The sequence below is a fragment of the Catharus ustulatus genome, chromosome 36, assembly GCF_009819885.2.
Source record: "Catharus ustulatus isolate bCatUst1 chromosome 36, bCatUst1.pri.v2, whole genome shotgun sequence".
Lineage (NCBI taxonomy): Eukaryota > Metazoa > Chordata > Aves > Passeriformes > Turdidae > Catharus > Catharus ustulatus.
In genome coordinates, this window is record NC_046256.1 from 181,122 (window position 1) to 203,938 (window position 22,817).

General features: G+C 48.6%; 4 protein-coding genes across 6 annotated transcripts; 3 read left to right on the plus strand and 1 right to left on the minus strand.

The window, feature by feature from the left end:
* Nucleotides 1–2,446: 2,446 nt before the first annotated feature.
* Nucleotides 2,447–3,755, plus strand: LOC117009827. 2 transcript variants are annotated; one of them, XM_033084199.2, is made up of 3 exons: nucleotides 2,447–2,761; nucleotides 2,985–3,250; nucleotides 3,492–3,755. In XM_033084199.2, the coding sequence occupies exons 1-3, from the start codon at nucleotides 2,458–2,460 to the stop codon at nucleotides 3,753–3,755; spliced, it is 834 nt and encodes a 277-aa protein (XP_032940090.1). In that variant the 5' UTR covers nucleotides 2,447–2,457. The 2 variants fall into 2 exon arrangements, with proteins under 2 accessions (XP_032940090.1, XP_032940091.1); XM_033084200.2 differs by having other exon boundaries at nucleotides 2,447–3,250.
* Nucleotides 3,756–4,234: 479 nt separating this feature from the next.
* On the minus strand, nucleotides 4,235–16,471 carry TUBB (tubulin beta class I). Its single transcript, XM_033084183.2, has 4 exons — nucleotides 16,269–16,471; nucleotides 12,084–12,192; nucleotides 8,454–8,564; nucleotides 4,235–5,292 (listed from the first exon to the last, which is right to left on the minus strand). Exons 1-4 carry the CDS (start codon nucleotides 16,323–16,325, stop codon nucleotides 4,235–4,237), a joined length of 1,335 nt encoding a protein of 444 aa, XP_032940074.1. The 5' UTR covers nucleotides 16,326–16,471.
* A 1,449-nt stretch (nucleotides 16,472–17,920) lies between these two features.
* On the plus strand, nucleotides 17,921–19,465 carry LOC117009820 (pollen-specific leucine-rich repeat extensin-like protein 1). 2 transcript variants are annotated; one of them, XM_033084192.1, is made up of 2 exons: nucleotides 17,921–18,309; nucleotides 18,758–19,465. In XM_033084192.1, exons 1-2 carry the CDS (start codon nucleotides 17,944–17,946, stop codon nucleotides 19,280–19,282), a joined length of 891 nt encoding a protein of 296 aa, XP_032940083.1. In that variant the 5' UTR covers nucleotides 17,921–17,943; the 3' UTR covers nucleotides 19,283–19,465. The 2 variants fall into 2 exon arrangements, with proteins under 2 accessions (XP_032940083.1, XP_032940082.1); XM_033084191.2 differs by having other exon boundaries at nucleotides 17,944–18,482; nucleotides 18,787–19,465.
* A 975-nt stretch (nucleotides 19,466–20,440) lies between these two features.
* Nucleotides 20,441–22,582, plus strand: LOC117009814 (pistil-specific extensin-like protein). The gene is made up of 2 exons (XM_033084181.2): nucleotides 20,441–21,801; nucleotides 22,344–22,582. The coding sequence occupies exons 1-2, from the start codon at nucleotides 20,585–20,587 to the stop codon at nucleotides 22,471–22,473; spliced, it is 1,347 nt and encodes a 448-aa protein (XP_032940072.1). The 5' UTR covers nucleotides 20,441–20,584; the 3' UTR covers nucleotides 22,474–22,582.
* Nucleotides 22,583–22,817: the final 235 nt, after the last annotated feature.

The window sequence follows — 22,817 nt, forward strand, 5'->3', positions numbered from 1 at the left end:
GGTGATCCAAGTGACATTGGGGATGCTCAGGTGACACTGGGGGCCTTCAAGTGACCCAGGAGGTGACACAGGTGACCCCAACCCTCTTCAGGTGACACAGGAGGTGACACTGGGGACCCTCAGGTGACCCCAAAACACACCCAGGTGACCCCAAAGGTGACCCCAGGTGACCCCAAAGGTGACACAGAAGGTGACAAAGGTGACCCAGGTGACACAGAAGTGACCCAGGTGACACACGAGGTGACACAGGTGACCGCATAGGTGACATTCAGGACACTCAGGTGACCCCACAGGTGACAGAGAGGGTGACACAGGTGACCCACATGATACTGGGGACACTCAGGTGACACCAAAACCCACCCAGGTGACCCCAGAAGGGACAGAGGTGACATTGGGGACCCCCAGGTGACAGAGAAGGTGACACAGGAGGTGACCCTGGAGGTGACACAGGTGACATTGGGGACCCCAAAATCCACTCAGGTGACCCCAGAGGTGACACTGAGGACCCTCAGGTGACAGAGGTGGTGACACAGGTGACCCCAGGTGACAGACAAGGTGACACAGGTGACCCCAAAACCTGCCCAGATGACCCTTGGAAGTGACCCAGGTGACCCCACAGGTGACACAGGTGGTGACCCAGGTGACATTGTGGACTCTCAGGTGACCCAGGTGACACTGGAGACCTTCAAGTGACCCCAAAACCGCCCAGGTGACACTGAAGTGACCCAGGTGACACCAACCCTCCTCAGGTGACACTGGGGATCCTCAGGTGATGCCAAAACCCACCCAGGTGACACCACAGGTGACCCAGGTGGCAGAAAAGGTGACACAGGAGGTGGTGACACAGGTGACTCTGACCCTCCTCAGGTGACACTGGGGATCCTCAGGTGACAAAAAAGGTGACACATGTGACCCCAAAACCTGCCCAAGTGACCCAGAGGTGACACTGGGGACCCTCAGGTGACCCCAAACCTGTCCAGGTGACATTTGGGACTCTCCATGTGACCCCAGAGGTGACACTGGGGACCCTCAGGTGACAGAGAGGGTGACACAGGTGACCTTAACCCTCCTCAGGTGACCCCAAAACCCACCCAGGTGACCCCAAGTGACCCCAGAGGTGACACAGAAGGTGACAAAGGTGACCCAGGTGACACAGAAGTGACCTCAGGTGACATTCAGGACACTCAGGTGACCCCAGATGACCCCAACCCCCCTCAGTTGACCCCATGTGACCCAGGAGGTGACCCAGGAGGTGACAAAGTGACACAGAGGTGACTCTGCGGTGGCTTTTCCATCCCGAGTTTATTCCGGCCCCGGGGGCGACTTTTCAATATGAAAAACCAAAGGAACGGGAAAAGAACGAACAAAAAACACCAAAAACACCAAAAAATAAAACAACAAAAATCCAAAATAACCCAAAAAGGGCGAAACTGCCAGGGGGGAGGGGACAGAAATGGGACAAGTGACAAAAATTGGGGAGAAGTGACAAAAATTGGGAAAAAAACGAACCAAAATGGAGAAAAATGAAAAAAAATTGAGAAAAAACAGGAAAAAAATGAACCAAAAATTGGAAAAATTGAGAAGAAAATTTATTAAAATGGGGGAAATGGATGAAAAATTGGGGAAAAATGAAGAAAATGAATCAAAAATGAAGAAAAATGACAAAAATTGGGGGAAATGGAAAAAAAAATGGGGAAAAAAATTACAAAAAAATGGAAAAAAAAATTAATAAAAATGGGGGGAAATGGAGAAAATTGGGAAAAAATGGACAAAAATTGGGGAAAATGGAGAAAAAAATTAATAAAAATAGGGAAAAATGGACAAAAATTAGGGAAAATGGAGAAAAAAATATTAATAAAAATAGGGGGAATGGAAAAAAATAAAATTAGGAAAATTGAGAAAAATTGTGGAAAAATTACCCAAAAATTGGGGAAAATGGATAAAAAAATGAGAAAAAATGAACCAAAAATGAGGAAAATTGGAGAAAAATTGGGGAAATGGAGAAAAAATGGAACAAAATGAACAAAAAATGAGGAAAAATGGAAGAAAATTGGGAAAAAATGAACCAAAAATGGGGAAAAATTGACAAAAATTGGGGGAAAATTGACAAAAGTTGGAAAAAAATGGACAAAAAATGGGAAAAAAAATGAACCAAAAATGAGGGAAAACGGATGAAAAATGGGAAAAAAAATGAACAGAAAATGGCTGAGCAAAAATTGGGAAAAATCGACCAAAAGTTGGGAAAATGGAATCAAAAATTGAGAAAAATGAAGGAAATTTGGATGAGAGTGGCCAAAAATGGGAAAAAAGATTAAAAAATTGGAAAAAACCAGCAAAAATGAGGAAAAACTGACAAAAAATGAGGAAAAATTGGTGAAAAATGGGAGGTCAAAATGAGGGAAAATGAAGCAAGAGTGGGGAAATGACAAAAAAAAGGAAAATCTAAAAAAGGGAGGAATGACAGAAAAAATTGAAAAAGAACGGAAAAAACCGAACGAAAATGGGGAAAAACGACCCAAAATGGCGGCGAGGGGCGGGGGAGGGGCCGCGGTGGCAGCGGGGGAGGGGGAAGTGAGGATGAGGAGGAAGAAGGTCAACAACTCTTCCATGATGAGGATGATGAAGGTCAAGGAATCTTCCATGATGATGATGAAGGTCAACAACTCTTCCATGATGAGGATGACGAAGGTCAACAGCTCTTGGAGACTCTTCCATGAGGATGATGAAGGTCAAGAACTCTTCCATGATGATGATGATGAAGGTCAAGATCAACTCTCCATACTTGATGAAGGCCAACGACTCTTCCATGATGATGATGAAGGTCAAGGGATCTTCCAAGAGGATGATGAAGGTCAAGAACTCTTCCATCATGATGATGATGATGAAGGTCATGGTCAACTGCCCAAACTTGATGAAGGTCAACAACTCCTCCATGATGATGAAGGTCAGGAGCTCTTGGAGGCTCTTCCATGATGATGATGAAGGTCAAGAACTCTTCCATGATGACGATGATGAAGGTCAAGGCCAACTGCCCAGCCCCAATGAAGACCAAGGGCTCTTCCATGCTGAGGATGATGAAGGACTCCCCCAAGACCATGATGAAGGTTCTGCAAGGAGGAGGAGGATGAAGGCCAAGAAACCTTGGAGGATGATGAAGGTTGGGGAGCCTTCAACAATGATGAATGCTGGAGACTCTTCAAGGATTATCAAGATTGGAGACTCTTCAATGATCAAGACTGGAGACTCTTCAATGATGCTGAAGATTGGAGACTCTTCATGGATGAAGATGACCAAAGTTGGATGTTCTGACCATGATTAAGACTGGAGACTCTTCAAGGATGATGAAGGCTGAAAACTCTTCCAAGGATGGTCAAGATTGGAGATTCTTCCAAGGATGAAAGTTGGAAACTCTTCAAGGTTAAGACTGGAGACTCATCAATGATCAAGACTGGAGACTCTTCTAAGGATGGTCGATTGGAGATTTTCTGAGGATGATGAAGGTTGGAGACTCTTCAAGGATGATGAAGACTGGAGATGCCTTGACAATGATGAACTTTGGGGATCCTTCAACTGTGATGGAGTTGGAAGCTCTGACCTCGATCAAGACTGGAGAATCTTCAACGATGGTGAAGGTTGGAGACTCAAGGATGGTCAAGACTGGAGACTCTTCAAGGATGATGAAGGTTGGGGACTCAAACAATGACGAAGGTTGGAGACTCTTCATGGATGAAGATGACCAAAGTTGGGAGGCCTGACCATGATCAAGACTGGAGACTCTTCATAGGATGGTCAAGATTGGAGACTCTTCAAGGATGATGATGATGAAAGTTGGAGACTCTTCATGGATAAAGACAACCAAAGTTGGGAACTGCAGGTGATGAAGGCCGGGGACTTGGTGACGATGATGAAGGTTGGGGGACTCTTCAAGGTTGATGAAGGTTGAGGACCGTGAGGACAATACTGAAGGCTGGAGATTCTTCCAGAGTGACGATGATGAAGGTTGAGGACAACGCTGAAGGCTGGGGACTCTTCCACAGTGACGATGACGATGATGAAGGTTGAGGACTCTTCCAAGGTGACGATGAAGGGCGAGACAACGCTGAAGGCCATGTGGGAACTCCGCTGCCACCGCCGCCGCTGATGATGACGAAGGACAACGACACCGCGAGGTGACGCCTCAGTGGGACAGCACACCGGGAACGAACGGGGGGAGGGAGAGCGACGGCGCCGCCCCTCAGGCCTCCTCTTCGGCCTCCTCGCCGAAATCCTCCTCCTCCTCGGCCGTGGCGTCCTGGTACTGCTGGTACTCGGACACGAGGTCGTTCATGTTGCTCTCGGCCTCGGTGAACTCCATCTCGTCCATGCCCTCGCCCGTGTACCAGTGCAGGAAGGCCTTGCGCCGGAACATGGCCGTGAACTGCTCCGAGATGCGCTTGAAGAGCTCCTGGATGGCCGTGCTGTTGCCGATGAAGGTGACGGCCATCTTGAGGCCGCGCGGCGGGATGTCGCACACGGCCGTCTTGACGTTGTTGGGGATCCACTCCACGAAGTAGGAGCTGTTCTTGTTCTGCACGTTGAGCATCTGCTCGTCCACCTCCTTCATGGACATGCGGCCGCGGAAGACGGCGGCCACGGTGAGGTAGCGGCCGTGCCGCGGGTCGCAGGCGGCCATCATGTTCTTGGCGTCGAACACCTGCTGGGTGAGCTCCGGCACGGTGAGCGCGCGGTACTGCTGGCTGCCCCGCGACGTCAGCGGCGCGAAGCCCGGCATGAAGAAGTGAAGCCGAGGGAAGGGCACCATGTTGACGGCCAACTTCCTCAAATCGGCGTTGAGCTGCCCGGGGAAGCGCAGGCAGGTGGTGACGCCGCTCATGGTGGCCGACACCAGGTGGTTGAGGTCGCCGTAGGTGGGCGTGGTCAGCTTGAGGGTGCGGAAGCAGATGTCGTAGAGCGCCTCGTTGTCGATGCAGTACGTCTCGTCCGTGTTCTCCACCAGCTGGTGGACCGACAGCGTGGCGTTGTACGGCTCCACCACCGTGTCCGACACCTTGGGTGACGGCACCACGCTGAAGGTGTTCATGATGCGGTCGGGGTACTCCTCGCGGATTTTGGAGATCAGCAGCGTGCCCATGCCCGAGCCGGTGCCGCCGCCCAGGGAGTGGGTGAGCTGGAAGCCCTGCAGGCAGTCACAGCTCTCGGCCTCCTTGCGCACCACGTCCAGCACCGAGTCCACCAGCTCGGCGCCCTCCGTGTAGTGACCTTTGGCCCAGTTGTTGCCGGCACCGCTTTGGCCTGCGGGGAAAGGAGGGGAATGGGGTTTGGGGGGTGTTAAATGGAGATTTAAAACCGATTTTGGGACTTCTAAATCATGTTGGGGACGGTTCAAATCACCTTGAGAACCTTCAACCATCTTAGGGAGCTCAAATATCTTTTGGGACCTTCAAACATCTTGGGGAGCGTCTAACGTCTTTGGGGACCTCCAAACCATCTTTGGGGACCTTTAACCCATCACTGAGAACCTTCAAACATCCTTGGGGACCTTTAACCCATCATTTGGGACCTTGAAACCATCTTGGGAGGTTCAAATGTCTTTGGGGACCTCCAAACCACCTTGGGAACCTTTAATCCAGCCCTGAGATCCTCAAACCACCTTGGAGACCTTCAAACCACCTTTGAGAACCTTTAAACCACCTTGAGAACCTTCAAACCGCCTTGGAGAGCTTCAAACATCTTTGGGGACCTTCAAAGCACCTTGAGAACATTCAACCATTTCTGGGAGGACCCTCAAACCCCTTCTGTGACCTTCAAACCATCTTTGAGAACCTTCAAACCACCTTGGAGACCTTGAAACCTCTTTTGAGATGTCCAAATCACTTCAGGGGACGCTTAAACCAGCCTTTGGGGACCTTCAAACCACCTTGAGAATATTCAAATGGCATTTGGGACCTTCAAACCATCACTGAGAACCTTCAAACCATCTTGGAGACCTCTAAACCACTTAGAGAACCTTCAAACCATCTTGGGGAGCTTCAAATATCTTTGGGGACCTCCAAACCATCTTTGGGGATCTTCCAAAGCACCTTGAGAACCTTCAAACTGCTTTTGGGACATTAAAATCTACCCTGGGGACCTTCAAAACTCTTTTGGGACTTTCAAACCACCTTGGGGACCTTGAACCCATCACTGAGAACCTTCAAACCACCTTGGGGACCTTCAAACCATCCTGAACATCCTTAAACCAGTTTTGGGGACCTTCAAACCACCATGGAGACCCTCAAACCACTTGGTGACCTTCAAACCACCTTGGGGACCTTAAACCACCTTGAGGAGCTTCAAATGTCTTTGGGGACTTTTAACCCATCTCTGAGAACCTTCAAACCACCTTGGGGACCTTCAAACCATCACTGAAGATCCTTAAACCAATTTTGGGGACCTTCAAACCACCATGGAGACCCTCAAACCATCTTTGAAAACCTTCAAACCACCTTGGAGACCTTTAACCCAGCTCTGAAGATCCTTAAACCACTTCTGGAGACTTTCAAATCACCTTGGGGACCTTCACACCGTTTTTGGGGGACCTTCAAACCACCTTGAGAACCTTCAAACCACCTTGGGGACCTTTAACCCATCACTGAGAACCTTCCAAACCACCTTGGGGACCTTCAAACCATCTTGGGGACCTTCAAAACTCTTTGGGGACCTCCAAACCATCTCTTGAGAACCTTCAAATCACCTTGGAGACCTTCAAACCATCTTTGAAGATCCTTAAACCAATTTTGGGGACCTTCAAACCACCTTGGAGACCTTCAAACCACCTGAGAACCTTTAAACCACTTTTGGAGACTTTCAAATCACGTTGGAGACCTTTAACTCATCCCTGAGAACCTTCAAAACACTTTTGGGACATTCAAACCCACCCTGGGGACCTTCAAACCTCTTCTGGGACCTCCAAATCATCTTCAAAGGACCCTTGAATCACCTTTAAGACATTTAAACCACCTTAAGGAAGTTCAAACAGCCTTTGGAACCTTCAAAACATCTTTGGGGACATTCAAATCACTTCTGGGGAACCTCAAACCACTTTTGGGGCCCTAAATTGACCTCTGAGAACCTTCAAACCACCTTGGGGATCTTGAAACCACATTTTGGGATCTCCAAACCACTTCTGTGGACCATTAAACCACTTCTGGGACCTTCAAATCACAATTCAGAACCTCCAAACCACCTCTGGTGACTTTCAAACCACTTTTGGAACCTTCAAACCACATTTATGATCTTCAAACCATCTTTGAGAGCCTTCAAAACCATTTTGGGGACCTTGAAACCTCTTCAGACACCTCCAAATCACTTCTGGGATCCTTAAATCACTTTTGGGGAGCTTCAAAGCATCTTGAGAACCTTCAAACCACATTTGGGGACCCTTAAACACCTTGGGGACGTTGAAACCATCTCTGAGGACCCTCAAGCCACTTTTGGGATCTCCAAAACCATCTTGGGGGTCCCTCAAACCATCTCTGAGAACCTTCAAAAGTGTCTTGGGGACCTTCAAACCACTCCTGGGGACATTCAAACCCTTGGGGACCCTTCACCATTTTTGGGGCCCCTTAAACCACTTTTAAGGACAGTCAAACCACCTTGGGGACCTCAAACCACTCTGGGACACCTGAGGGACCTTCATCTCACCTTGGGACATTTGGGGACTTTTACCTCCCCTGTGGGGCCCTGCTGTCCCCTGAGGCCACCACACTGCTATCCCAGGTGTGTCCCCAGGACCCCTCAGGTATCCCCAGGTGTGACCCAGATATCCCCAGATGTTCCCCCAGGTGTGTCCCAGGTGTGTCAAGATGTCCCAGGAGTGTCCCAGGAGCATCCCAGGAGCCTCCAGCTGTCTCCAGATGTGTTTCCAGGTGCCCTCAAATGTCCCCAGGTGTGTCCCAAGTGTCCCCAAATGTCCCCCCAACTGTATCCCAGCTGTCCCCAGGAGTGTCCCACGTGTGTCCCAGTCATCTCAGATGTCCCCAGGTGCGTCCCAGATGTCCCCACAGTGTCCCAGGTGTGTCCAGATGTCTCCCAATGTCCCCAGGTGTATCCCAAGTATCCCCAGACGTCCAAAAATGTCCCCAGGTGTGCCGCAAATGTCCCCAGGGTGTCCCAGGTATCTTGAATGTCCCCAAGTGTGTCCTAAGAACCCCCAAGTGTCCCCAGGTGTGTCCCAGATGTCCCCACAAGTGTCCCAGGTGGGATTTGGATGTCTCTGAATTTCCCCAGGTGTCCCCCAGATGTCCCCAATGTCCCCAGCTGTGTCCCAGGTATCTCAGATGTCCCCAGAAATGTCCCTCAGTAGCCCCCAGGTATCCTCAGGTGTCCCCAGGTGGTCCCAAAGGTGCCCAAGTGTCCACAGCAGTGTCCCAGGAGCCTCCAGCTGTCCCAAACGTCCCCAGGTGTCCCCTCACCGAACACGAAGTTGTCGGGCCGGAAGATTTGTCCGAAGGGTCCGGAGCGCACGGAGTCCATGGTGCCGGGTTCCAGATCTACCAGGATGGCCCTGGGCACGTATTTACCTCCTGGAATCAACCAAAAATGGGAAAATTTAACCCAAAATATCATCCCAGATCCACCAGGATGGCCCTGGGCACGGAGTTACCTCCTAAAGTTAAAAAAATGACAAAATTTAACCCAAAATTAATCCTAAAATCCACCAGGATGGCCCTGGGCACGGATTTACCTCCTAAAATAACCAAAAATGACAAAATTTAACCCAAAATTCATCCTAAAATCCACCAGGATGGCCCTGGGCACGGATTTACCTCCTGGAATAAACCAAAAATGGAAAAATTTAACCCAAAAACCAGAATAAAACCCCCCAAAAATAGAAAATTCACCCCAAAAATGGCAAAAATAATACAAAAAATAAGAGAAATTGTTCAAAAATTGGGAAAATTCTCCCCAAAAACGGCAAAAAACACCCCAAAATAAGAGAAATTGTCCAAAAATTGGGAAAATTTACCCCAAAAATATGAAAATTCAACCCAAAAATGTCACAAATCACCCCAAAACTAACAGAAATTGTTCAAAAATTGGGAAAATTTACCCTAAAAATGAGGAAATTCACCCTAAAAATAATCCTGAAGTTATCTCAAAATCACCTGGGCAAAGATTTACTTCCTTAAATGAACCAAAATTGGGAAAATTTACCCCAAAAATGGCAAAAAATGGGAAAATTCACCCCAAAAATGGCAAAACTCACCCCAAAAATAAGAGAAATTGTAAAAAAATTGGGAAAATTTACCCCCAAAAATGGGAAAATTCAACCCAAAATCAGAAAAAACCATCCCAAAAATATGAATCATCCCAAAAATAGAAAATTTACCCCAAAATTGGGAAAATTCACCCCTAAAAAGGGAAAATTCACCCCAAAAATGGCAAAAGTCATCCCAAAATAAGACAAAATATTCAAAAATTAGAAAAATTCACCCCAAAAATGGGAAAATTTACCCCAAAAACAGAAAAAACCCCCCAAAAGGGAATTTTTTCCAAAATGGCAAAAGTCATCCCCAAAATAAGACAAATTGTTCCAGAATTGGGAAAATTTACCCCAAAAATGAGAAAATTCACCCCAAAACCAGAAAAAATCAACCCAAAAATAAAAATAATCTCAAAAATGGGAAAATTCATATCAAAAATAAGAGAAATTTTTCAAAAATTGGGAAAATTTGCCCCAAAAATGGGTAAATTCACCCCAAAATAGAAAAAATCACTCTCAAAATAGGAATAATTTCAAAATGAGAAAATTTATTTCAAAAATGGGAATATTCACCCCAAAATCCCTCAGAATTACCCTAAAAATCCTAAAATTTCCCATAAACACCCAAAATTCACCCAAAATTGTCCCTAAAATGTTCAGAATTAACAAAAAAATATCAAAAATCACCAAAATAACCCAAAATTATCCCAAAATGTCCCAATCCACCCAAAATAGCACCAAAATATCCAGAATTAACAAAAAAAATCCTAAAATCGCCCACAACCACCCCAAAAAACCCAAATTTATCCCAAAAAAAAATCCCAAATTTATCCCCAAAAATCCCAAATTTACCCCAAACCATCCCCAAAATCCCAAATTCATCCCAAATTTACTCCAAAATTACCCCAAACCAACAAAAAACCTAAAAAATTCTTTCAAATCCACCCCAGAAATCCCAAATTTATCCAAAATTCACCCCAAAATTCCAAATTAATCCCAAATTTATTCCAAATTCACCCCAAATCCCCAAATTCACCCAAATCCATGCCAAATTTTCTCCTGAAATCCCCCCAAAATCCCAAATTCACCCCAAAAATTTAAATTCATTCCTAAATCCAAAATTATCCTAAAACCAATAAATCCCAAATCTCCAAATTCACCCCAAAACCTCCCCAAAAATCCCAAATTAATCCAAAACCATCCCAAACTCATCCCAAAATCCCCAAATTCACCCCAGAATTCCCCAAATTTACCCCAAAAATCCCCAAATTTACCCAAAATTTCAAAATTTTCCCAGAACAGGACAAGGTGACACAGAGGTGACAACGGGTAGGTGACAAGGGACAATTGACAAATGACATTGGAGACAGGGTGACACCAATGGGGTGACATCAATGGGGACAGGATGACAATGGTGGGGGTGCAATGGACAGGTGACACTGGGGACAGGGTGACAATGGACAAGTGACACTGAGAGGGGTGACGCTGGGGACAGAGTGACACCAGGGGGTGACAATGGAGACAAGGTGACACTGGGGACAGGGTAACAATGGTGGGGGTGACACTGGACAGGTGACACACTGGGACAGGGTGGCAATGGACAAGTGACAATGGGGACAGAGTGACACAGGGGGGTGACACTGAGGACACAGTGACACTGGACAAGTGACATTGGGGAGTGACAATGGACAGGTGACACAGGCAGATGGCAAAGCAGGCAGAGACACCATGGAGGTGACAAGGTGACATTGCAAGTGACAAAGTGACAACAGCAGAGGTGACAACAAAGAAAAGTGACAAAAAGAGGACTGACGTTGGGGACAAGGTGACAACAATGGGGTGACAATAGACAGGTGTCAGAGATGACAATAGACAAGTGACACCAAGGTGGTGACACGGAGAGTGGGTGGACACCAATGAGGTGACACTGGGGATAAGCTGACAACGATGGGGGTGACAGTAGAGAAGTGACACTGGGGACAGGGTGACAATGGACATGTGACACTGCAAGGGGTGACAATGGGGCCAGAGTGACACCAGGGGTGACAATGGGGACAGGGTAACAATGGACAAGTGACACAAGAGGGAGGGTGACACCGGGGACAGAGTGACAATGGACAGGTGAAACTGGGCGCTGACAATGGGGACAGGGTGACAATAGTGGGGGTGACACCAATGGGGTGACACTGGGGACAGGGTAACACTGGGAGGGTGACACCGGGGACAGAGTGACAATGGACAGGTGACACTGGGGGGTGGGTGACACCAATGGGGTGACACTGGGGACAGATGACACTGGGGACAAGGTGACATGGTGGGGGTGACACAGGGCACAAAGTGACACCAGAAGGGTGACACTGGAGACACTGGTAACAATGGTGGGGTGACAATGGGAACAGGGTGACACCAGAGAGGTGACACCGGGGACAGGGTGACAAAAACAATGTGACACTAGGGGACAGGGTGACACTGGGAAGGTGACACTGGGGACAGAGTGGCAAAGAACAAGTGACACTAGGTGGGGGGTGACACTGGGGACAGGGTGACACGGAGCAGTGACACTGGGGCCAGAGTGACACCAGGGGGTGACAATGGACAGGTGACAGTGGTGGGAATGACACTGGAGGAGGGGTGACACCAATGGGGTGACACCAGGGAAATGACACTGGGGACAGGGTGACACCAATGGGGTGACAATGGACAAGTGACAAAGCGAGCACTGACACCGTGCAGGTGACAAAGTGCCACCAACAACGAGCGACACAGAGAAAAGCAGAGCAGCCCTGGTGGGGGGTGACAGTTGCCTCCAACTGTCCCCAATGTCCCCAAGTGTCCCCACCTGTGGCCTCGTTGTAGTACACGCTGATGCGATCCAGCTGCAGGTCGCTGTCCCCATGGTAGGTGCCCGTGGGGTCGATGCCGTGCTCGTCGCTGATCACCTCCCAGAACTGTGGGGACAGCAGGGACAGCTTGGGGACAGCTCAGGGACACCTTGGGGACAGCCCAGGGGTGAAAATTGGGGGTTGGGGGCAAAAAATCCCGGGGTTTTAGGGGGAAAAATGAGAATTTTGGGGGGAAAATTGGAGTTGGGGGCGTGGCCTGGGGTTAAAGGGTGTGGTCAGATTGGCCACGCCCATCCCAGGCCCATTTTGGGAGAAAAATTGGATTTTGGGGAAAAAATTTGGGATTTTAGGGGGAAAATGAGGATTTTGGGGTGGGAATTGGGGGTTTTGGGGCATGGTCAGATTGGCCACGCCCATCCCAGACCCATTTTGGGACAAGAAGTGCAATTTTTTGGGGAAAAAATTGGGATTTTAGGACAAAAGGATGAAAATTTTGGGTAGGAAATGAAGTTTAGGGGCGTGGTCTGGGGTTTAAGGGGCGTGGCTTAAGGAGGGTGGGTCAGCAGGGCCACCCCACCCCAGACCCCATTTTGGGGGGAAAAATCAGAATTTTGGGAGAGGAAAAAAAAAGGATTTTAGGGTTGGGGGCGTGGCTTAATGAGGGTGGAGGCCACGCCCACTTTGCTTCACCTCAAACCCAATTTTGGAGGAAAAAAAATGAAGATTTGGTGCTAAAAAAATAAAGTTTTAGGCTAGAAAATGAAACTTGAAAAATACAAAAAAAATTAAATTTAAAAGAAAAAACCAAGCATTTAAAAATTTTAAAAATCAGGATTTAAAGAAAGAAAAATTAAAATTTTAAAGGAAGAAAATAAAGCATTTAAATGGAATTGGGGGCGTGGTCTGGGTTAAAGGGGCAGAGCTTGTGGAGAATTAAAGTGGGGTAGGCCACACTCAATTTGGGGACAAAAAAAGCAATTTTGGGACATTTTAGGAATAATGGGATTTAATTCTGGCCCCACCCACCTCACCCAGGCTGCGATTTTGGGGTAAAACCGAAAAATTGGGGGAATTTAATTAATTTTGGGGGCGTGGCCACGTGAGGGGTGGGGCCTCCCCCACAGCCAAAATTAATTTTGGGTTTAAAAATTAGAATTTAAAGGGATTAAAAATTAAATTTTTGGCGTGGTCACGTCCTAAAAGGGTAGAGCTACAACCCACAGCCAATTAACAACTTTTTTTGGGGGTAAAAAATGTGAATTTTAGGAATTTTTTAAATTTGTGGGCGTAGCTTCGTGAGGGAGGGGGCGGGGCCAGAGGGGGTAGCCACGCCCCCTTAAAATGGCGGGAACGCGAGAAAATGGCGGCAAGTCGTTAAAAATTCAAATTAAAATCGGGTTTTTCTACCCAAAATCGGCTTTTTTTGACCCTAAAAATAGGATTTTTACACACAAAATCGTCTCTGGGGGATTGAAATTTTGTATTTGAGGAGAAAAATGAAAAAAATTTGGGGTTTTGGGGTTAAAATAGGATTGGAAAGGGGAGGAGGGAGTGAGGCCTGAGGGGAAAATGAGGTGAATAAAAAAGATTTTGGGGTTAAAAAAGAAAAAATGCGGCAAAAAATTGGGATTTTGGGATTGTGGAAAAGGAAATGGGGTTAAAAAAATAATTTGGGTTAAAAAAGGGGAATTTTGGGGGTGCAAATTTAAAAAAAAATTATTTGAAAGAAAAATGGTTCAGGAATCTGAGAGAAAAACGTGTTTCAAAACAAAATTTTGGGTCTGAAACAAATATATTATTTATAACATTTATATTGATAAGTTTTAAATGTTATTAATATTTAAAAATATTAATTTTGGAGCTGAGAAAAGGAATTGTTAAAATTCGGCATTTTGGTGATTGTGGGGAAAAATGGGTTAAAAATTCAGATTTTTTTGGGACAAAAAAGGGTTAAAAAAGAAGTTTGGGGAGTGTAAGAAAAAAATTTACAAAAGAAATCAATAGTTACAAAATAATTGAGATTTTAGGCAAATGAGGGAAAAAAAGGTTTCAAAGAGCAAATTTGGATAAAATTCAGAATTTTTTGGTAAAAAATCGGTATTTTGGAGCATTGCAACAGGGTTAAAAATTAAAATTTTTGAGGATAAATGCGGGTTTGGGGTAGAAATTAAGAATTCAACTTAATTACGGGAGGAAAATATTTTAAAGGGTAAAAAATGCAAATTTTGGGTGAAAAAATGCGGATTTGAGGCTAAAAAAAATTATTTTTGAGAGCAAATTTTATCTGTTAAATACAAATATTTTTGGGGAGTGAAAAATTTTTTGGGGGGGTAAAATCCAAATTTTGGGTTGCAGAGTTAAAAGAAAAATCCATTTTGGGGCTAAAAAATTGAATTTGAGGCGTTCGGGAGAACAAAGATTTCCATGTGGGGCAGGAAATGCGGGCTGGAGACACAAAGAGAAGAATTTGGGGCTGAAAAAAGCGATTTTTGATCAAAAAATAAAGTTTAAAAAATTAAAAATAAAAAATGTGAGGTAAAATGGGACAGTTTGGCGAAAAAATAAAATTTGGGGGTAAAAAACGATTTTTGAAGCAACAAAAATAACATTTTAGACTGCAAAATTATCAATTCCGAGGCCTAAAACATCGCATTTTTGGGTAAAAAATCCTCGATTTTTGCTAAAAAAATTAATTTGAATTAAAAATGTGAATTTTGAAGCAGAAAGGGGATTTGGAGGTGAAAAAAAAGCGGATTTGGGAGCACAAAGCTGCGATTCTTCCCCCGAACCTCCATTTTGGGGTCGGAAACCTCCATTTTAGGGCTGGCAAATCCCTCAAACTGAAAAAAAAAATCCGATTTTTAACCCAAATTATTATTTAAAAAAATAAATCCATCCTTTTTCTGAAATATCACGTTTTTGGGGATAAAAATCCTTATTTTATAAAAAAAAATGAATTTATTTTGTGAAACAAAGATGCTGCGGCTCCATTTTGGGGTGGGGAAAAACAAGATTTTTGGGCAAAATCTTTATTTTAGCAGCAAAAAATCCTCATCGACAAATAAAAACGATTTAAATCCAAATTTTACATTTTAAGAATTAATTTCTTTTTGGTGGGAAAAAAATAATTTTATTTTAGAAGTTATAATGGGATTTTAGGGCAAAATGCTGATTCAACACAAGGCAAATATTAATTTTTGGGATAAATATTGCAATTTAAACGTTTAAAATTTATATTTTAAGTATTAAAAAAACGCATTTTTTGTCATGCAACCCCACAGTAAAAAATAAGTTTAAAGATCTTTAATTTCTGGGGAAAAAAATCCGATTTTAAACAAAAAAAATCGCCATGCGCCTCTTATATAGAGATTCCAAACCTTTATTGTATAAAATCATTTTTTTTGTGTTAAATCCTCCCATTTTTGGGTCTGACCTCTCGGGGCGTCACGCCCCATTTGGGGGTCAAAATTTTTCATTTTGTGGCACAAAATCCGCATTTTTGAGGTTAAAAAAAAAGCGATTTTTCGTGAAAAAAGCGAATTTTAGGGGAAAAAACACCTAAATTTTGGTGTGAAAACACGAGTAGGTGTCTGAAAAATCAGCAATTACAACAAGATGTTAGGAAAACCGAAACAAAGAAGGTTTTAGGTTTGATGAAGAATAAATTATCGCGAAAAAAAATAAACTTGATGTTTAAATCCGTTTATTTCGGGGCTCTCCGCCGCCATTTTGGCGCCTTCCCCGCCCATCCTCGGCGAGACCCGCTCGATTTGGGACAAAAAACGACATTTACGGACAATTTTTTTTAAAATAACCACCCAAACTTGCGAAAAAACAATTATTTTTCTAACAACACCCCGAAAAAAAGCGATTTTGAGGGCGAAATTGCCTCGTTTGTGGCCGCCGCCCTCAGGCGCCATTTTGAGGCCGCGTGAGGGGGGAGCGCGCTCGGCCCCGGCAAATCCTCATTTAGCGCCAAAATCTCCTCATTTTAACCCGAACCCGCCAAATCCAGCCCCGCCTCCTCCCCTCACAGCCGCTTTTCTGGCGGCAAAACGCCGATTTTGGGGTAAAATCGCCTAAATTTGGGTCATCCTTTGTCTCATCGCGCGGGGGGTGGGGGGGGTCTTAAAGGGGCAACGGCGGCGCGGCGGGGAGGAGGTGGGGCCCGGCCCGCTCACCTTGGCGCCGATCTGGTTGCCGCATTGGCCCGCCTGGATGTGCACGATCTCCCTCATGGCGGCGACTGGCGGGGGGGGCTCGGGCCCACCCGGACGGCGCGGAGGCGCTTGGAGAACGGGAGAGAATAAAAAAAAGGGAAAGAGGCGGCGCGGCCCCTTTAAGCGCGGAGATAAGGCGCGAACGCGGCAGCGACGAAAATGGCGGCGGCCTCGGCCCCGCGCGCGCTCATATAGGACAAAGCCGGCGTTCCCATTGGTCGGCGCCGCCCGCTCGAGGCTTCTCATTGGTTAACTGCTGTCAATCTAATCTTCTGATCTCGATTGGTCTAAACCGTCTTTAAGCTCCTCCCACCGGCGCTCTGGCGCTCTCGGAGGACCGCCCCACCCCGTCTCTGTGGTCTGGCGATGATTGACAGGCCCGACAGCCAATGGAAACGCGAATAGGCGTTGGCGCGTGGAGGATCGGCCAATGGCAGCGCTGGGGCGGGGCGCGGCGTTGATGGCGCGGAGGGGTGAGCGGGGGGGCCGGGGCCGCTTTTTGGGGACCCTGAGGGAATTTGGGGAGAATTTGGGGGGATTTGGGATCCCGGGGAGGTCCTGGGATCTCCTGTAGGGATTTGGGTCACAGAGAGGGTTGGAACCGTCCTGGTGGGGTTGGGGCCTCGCGGGGGGAGTTTTGGGGGGTTCCTGAGGGGGGTCCCTGAGGGGGGGTTGGAGATTCCTGAGGAAAGTTCGAGGTCTCTGAGGGAAGTTTGGGGCCTTGGTTTGAGAATTTGGGGGTCCGGAGAGAAATTTGGGGGTCCATGAGGGGATTTGGGCCATGAGGGGGTTCGGCGTTTCTGAGGAATTTGGGGTCCTGAGGGGAATTAGGGTCTCTAAGGGAATTTGGGGTTCCTGAGGGGAGTTTTGGGGGTCCATGAGGAATTTTGGGATCCCTAAGGAAATTTTGAGGTTCCATGAGGAATTTGGGGTTCCTGAAGGGAATTTGGGGGTTCCTGAGGGGAGTTTGGGTCCCTGAGGGAATTTTGGATCCCTGAGGGAATTTGGGATTCCTGAGGGGAATTTCTGGGGTCCCTGAGGGGATTTGGGGTTCCTGAAAGAATTTTGGGTTCCTGAAGGGGGTTTGGGGTCCTGAGGGAATTTTGGGGCTCCTGAGGTAATTTTGGGATCCCTAAAGGAATTTGAGGTTCCCTGAGAATTGGGGTTCGTGAGGGAATTTTGGGTCCCTGAGGGGAATTTTGGGATCCCTGAGGTAATTTTGGGTCCCTGAGGGGAATTTTAGGGTCCCTAAGGGAATTTGGGGTTCCTGAGGGAATTTTGAGATCCCTGAGGGGAATTTCTGGAGTCCCTGAGGAGAATTTTGGGATCCCTGAGGAGAATTTTGGGATCCCTAAGGGAATTTGGGGTTCCTGAAGAGGGTTTGGGGTCCATGAGGGGAATTTTGGGGTCCCTGAGGGATTTGGGATCTCTGAGGGAGGGGTTGGGATTCCCTGGGTGGATTTTGGGTTTTTTGAGGGATCCTTGTGGGATTTTGGGATTTTTTTGGGTGCAAACTTGGGGTTTTTGGGGGTCCTTGGGAAACAATTTTTGGGAATTCCTGGGGAGTTTTGGGGGGTCCTGAACTCCCCCACCCCCCCCCCTTTGCAGCGCCCTGGAGGATCCAGCTGTGCCCCAGATGTTGGGCCCTCCCCCGAACGCCTTCCCCGCCCCCGCGCACCCCAGATGTGGCCGGGGAGGGGCCAGATCCAGATGTGGCGGCGGAAACCCAAATCCAGATGTGCGGTGGGGTGGGCGCTGCGATGGACAGCGACACAGATGTGGAGGAGGATCCAGATGTGCAGCCCCAAAAACGGCTCAGGATGACCCAAAAGGTCCTGGAAACTCCAGATGTGGGGCTGAAGCCCCGAATCCAGATGTTGCACACCCCAAAATCGGCTCTCAGGCGTTCTCAGTGGACAGTGACACAGATGTGGAGGAGGATCCAGATGTGGAGCCCCAAAAAGGACTCAGAATGACCCAAAATGTGCCTGAAAGTCCAGATGTGGAGACCCCAAATCCATGTGCACGCCCCAAAATCAGGCACAAGACACTGGTGGTGGACAGCGACACAGATGTGGAGGAGGATCCAGATGTGGAGCCCCCAAAACGGCTGAAAATGACCCCAAATGTGCCTGAAAGTCCAGATGTGGAGACCCCAAATCCAGATGTGGAAAGGCCCGGAATGGGGCAGTGGGCGCTGGTGGTGGACAGCGAGACAGATGTGGAGGAGGATCCAGATGTGCAGCCCAAAAAAAGCTGAAAATGACCCAAAAGGTGCCGGAAAAACACCAGATGTGGCTGCAAATCCAGATGTTCCGGGCCCTGAAACCAGGAGTCAGGCACTGGTGGAGGCAGTGTCACAGATGTGGAGGATGACGTGAATCCAGATGTGCAGCTCCCAAAAAAGGCTCCGAGTGACGCAAAAAATACCCAGAATTCCAGATGTGGGGGTGGAGACCCCAAATCCAGATGTGGGAAGGCCCAAACCCGGGCACGGGACGCTGGTGGTGGACAGCGACACAGATGTGGAGGAGGATCCAGATGTGCAGTCCCAAAAAAGGCTCAGAGCAACCCGAAAGGTGCCTGGAATTCCAGATGTGACCGCAAAGGCCCCAAATCCAGATGTTCCAGCCCCCGAAATTGGGAGCCAGGCATTACTGGAGGACAGTGACACAGATGTGGAGGACGACGCAAATCCAGATGTGCATCCCAAAAAAGGGCTCAGAACGACCCCAAAAGTGCCCAGAATTCCAGATGTGGAGGTGGAGACCCCAAATCCAGATGTTCCTAATCCCAAAATCGGCTCTCAGGCGTTGTCAGTGGACAGCGACACAGATGTGGAGGAGGATCCAGATGTGCAGCCCCAAAAACGGCTGACAATTACCCAGAACGTGCTGGAAACTCCAGATGTGGCCTCAAAGGCCCCAAATCCAGATGTTCCAGGCCCAGGACTCCACCCCCCGCTGGTGACATGACACAGATGTGGAGGACACGAACCCAGATGTGCAGCCCCAGAAAAGGCTCAGAATGACCAGAACGTGCCAGGGACTCCAGATGTGGGGACCCCAAATCCAGATGTTCCAGCCCCCGAAATTGGCTCGCAAACATTCCTGGTAGACAGCGACACAGATGTGGAGGAGGATCCAGATGTGCAGCCCCCCAAAAAGCTGAAAATGACCCAAAATGTACCGGAAACGCCAGATGTGGCCGCAAATCCAGATGTTCCAGGCCCTGAAATTGGGAGCCAGGCATTGCTGGAGGACAGTGACACAGATGTGGAGGGTGACGCGAATCCAGATGTGCAGCTCCCAAAAAGGTTCAGAGTGACGCAAAAAATGCCCAGAATTCCAGATGTGGAGGCAGAGACCCCAAATCCAGATGTTCCCAATCCCAAAATTGGCTCTCAAGCGGTCTTGGTAGACAGTGACACAGATGTGGAGGAGGATCCAGATGTGCAGCCCCAAAAACGACTGAAAATTACCCGAAACGTGCTGGAAACTCCAGATGTGGAGGTGGCGATCCCAAATCCAGATGTTCCCAATCCCAAAATGGAAGCCAGGCATTGCTGGAGGACAGTGACCCAGATGTGGAGGACATGTGAATCCAGATGTGCAGCTCCCAAAAAGGTTCAGAGCGACCCAAAAGGTGCCTGGAATTCCAGATGTGGAGGCGGAGACCCCAAATCCAGATGTTCCTGATCCCAAAATCGGCTCTCAGGCGTTCTTGGTCAACAGTGACACAGATGTGGATGATGACGCAAATCCAGATGTGCAGCCCAAAAAAAGGCTGAAAATGACCCAAAATGTGCTGGAAACTCCAGATGTGGAGACCCCAAAGGGCCCAAATCCAGATGTTCCAGGTCCCAAAATTGGCTCTCAGGCGTTCTCAGTGGACAGCGACACAGATGTGGAGGGGGAGGGGCCAGATCCAGATGTTGAGTCCCTAAAAGAGCCCCAAACGGTCCCAGGTGTGCCCGGCAGCCCAGATGTGGGGCTGAGGACCCCAGATCCAGATGTTGGCCGCCAAAAAAAACCCCACACCAGCCCCAAACGCACCCGAGCCTCCAGATGTGGGGCCAAATCCAGATGTTTCAGCCCCCCAAATTGAGTGTGGGGTGGTGCTAGGGGGCAGTGGGACAGATGTGGAGGAGGATCCAGATGTTCGGCCCTCAGAGAGACGGAAAGCGACCCAAAATGTGGCCAAAATTCCAGATGTGGAGGCGGGAGAGGAGTCGGATCCAGATGTAGCCACCCAACTGTTTCTGCGCCCGAATCCAGATGTTGGGAGCCCTGGAACGGCCCCGAAGGAGCCCAAAATTCCAGATGTGGAGGAGGGAGAGGAGCTGGACCCAGATGTGGAGGCGCGGAAGAGTCGGATCCAGATGTGGCCACCCAGATGTTCTTGCACTCAAGTCCGATGTGAGGACCCCAAAACGGCTCAAAATTGCCCCAAACCAGACTGGAATTCCAGATGTGGAGGAAGAAGATGGGTCCTACCCAGATGTGGCGACCCAGATGTTCCCAGCCCTGAATCCAGATGTTGGGAGCGCAGACAGCCCCAAAATGCTCCTGCAAGACCCCAAAATTCCAGATGTGGAGGAGGAACATGGGCCAGATCCAGATGTGGCGGGCGAGGAGGAAGAATCAGATCCAGATGTGGCCACCCAGATGTTCCTGCCCCCAAATCCAGATGTTGGGAGCCCAAAACAACTCAAAAATGCCCCGAACCTGCCCAAAATTCCAGATGTGGGGGAGGAAGAGGGGCTGGATCCAGATGTGGCGGGCGAGGAAGAATCAGATCCAGATGTGGCCACCCAGCTGTTCCCGGCCCCCAATTCAGATGTGGGGACCCCAAAAAGACTGAAAACAGCCCAAAACCCGCCCAGAATTCCAGATGTGGCAGAGGAGGATGAGTCAGGTCCAGATGTGGAGGAGGAAGATGGGTCATACCCAGATGTGGCCACCCAGATGTTCCCAGCCCCGAATCCAGATGTGGGGAGCTCAGAAAGCCCAAAAACGCCCCCGAGAGGCCCCAAAATTCCAGATGTGGAGGAGGAAGAGGAACTGGATCCAGATGTGGCCACCCAGATGTTCCTGCACCCAAATCCAGATGTTGGGAGCCCGAAGCGACTCAAAATTAGCCCAAACCCACCCAAAATTCCAGATGTGAGGGAGAACGCACCAGAGCCAGATGTGGAGGGAGAGCCGGATCCAGATGTGGCCACCCAGCTGTTCCTGGCCCCAAATCCAGATGTTGGGACCCCAAAACGGCTCAAAACAACCCCAAGACCACCCGAATTCCACATGTGGAGGAGGACAATGGGTCAGATCCAGATGTGGAGGAGGAGGATGACAGGTCCTACCCAGATGTGGCCACCCAGATGTTCCCAGCCCCAAATCCAGATGTTGGGCCCCCTGAGCTGCCCAGGATTCCAGATGTGGAGCCGGAGCCGCCGGATCCAGATGTTGGGGCTGCACCAGGCCCAGCCCCAGAGGTGAATTTCGGGTCCCTGAGGGGAATTTGGGGGGAATTTGGGGTCTCCAAGGTGAATTTTTGGATGAATTTTGGGAGATTTTGGGGGTTGCAGATGGAATTTGGGGGGAATTTGGGGGATTTTTGGGGTTCCCAGCTGATTTTGGGGGATCCTGGGAGGGATTTTGGGGTTCCCAGGTGAATTCTTGGGATGAATTTTGGGGATTTTGGGGGGGATTTGAGAGGATTTTGGGGTTGATTTTGGGGGCTTTTGGGTGAATTTGGGGAATTTTTGGGTTTCTAGGTAGAATTTGGGGGGGTCCAGGTGGAAATTGGGGGTCCCTGGGAGGATTTTGGGGAAAATTTGGGGGGAATTTGGGGGGCTTTGGGGTTCCCAGATCAATTTTTGGGGGTTCCAGATAGAATTTTGGGGTGAATTTGGGGGGATTTTGGGTGAATTTGGGGTTCCCAGATGGAATTTTGGGGTGAATTTGGGGGATTTTGGATGAATTTTTGGGGCTCCCGTTGCATTCTGGGATCCCCACCCTGGCCCCGCCCCCCCAGGTTCGGCGCAGTCGCCGATTGGCCGAGAGCAGAGGGAGCGGGGCCTGTTCTGGCTCCAAGCCCCGCCCCCAGAGGAGCAGCGACCAATCAGAGGCCGGGATCGAGGAGGCCATGCCCTCTGCGCCCATAAAAGGAAATGGGCGTGGCTTGGACTTGGCCACACCCCCAGAGGAGGAGGAGGAGCCAGCAGGGGCGCCAAGAACCGGCTCCGCCCCAGAGAGCGCCGAGCCCCGCCACATCCGGGTAAGGACCAGTATGGACCAGTATAAACCAGTATGGACCAGTATGGGCTGGTACGGACCAGTATGGACCAGTATGAGCTGGTACAGACCAGTATGGACCAGTACAGACCAGTATGCACCAGTGTGGACCAATATAGAGCAGTGTGGACCAGTATGGACTGGTATGAACCAGTAAAGACCAGTATAGACCAATATAAACCAGTACGGATCGGTACAGACCAGTACAGACCAG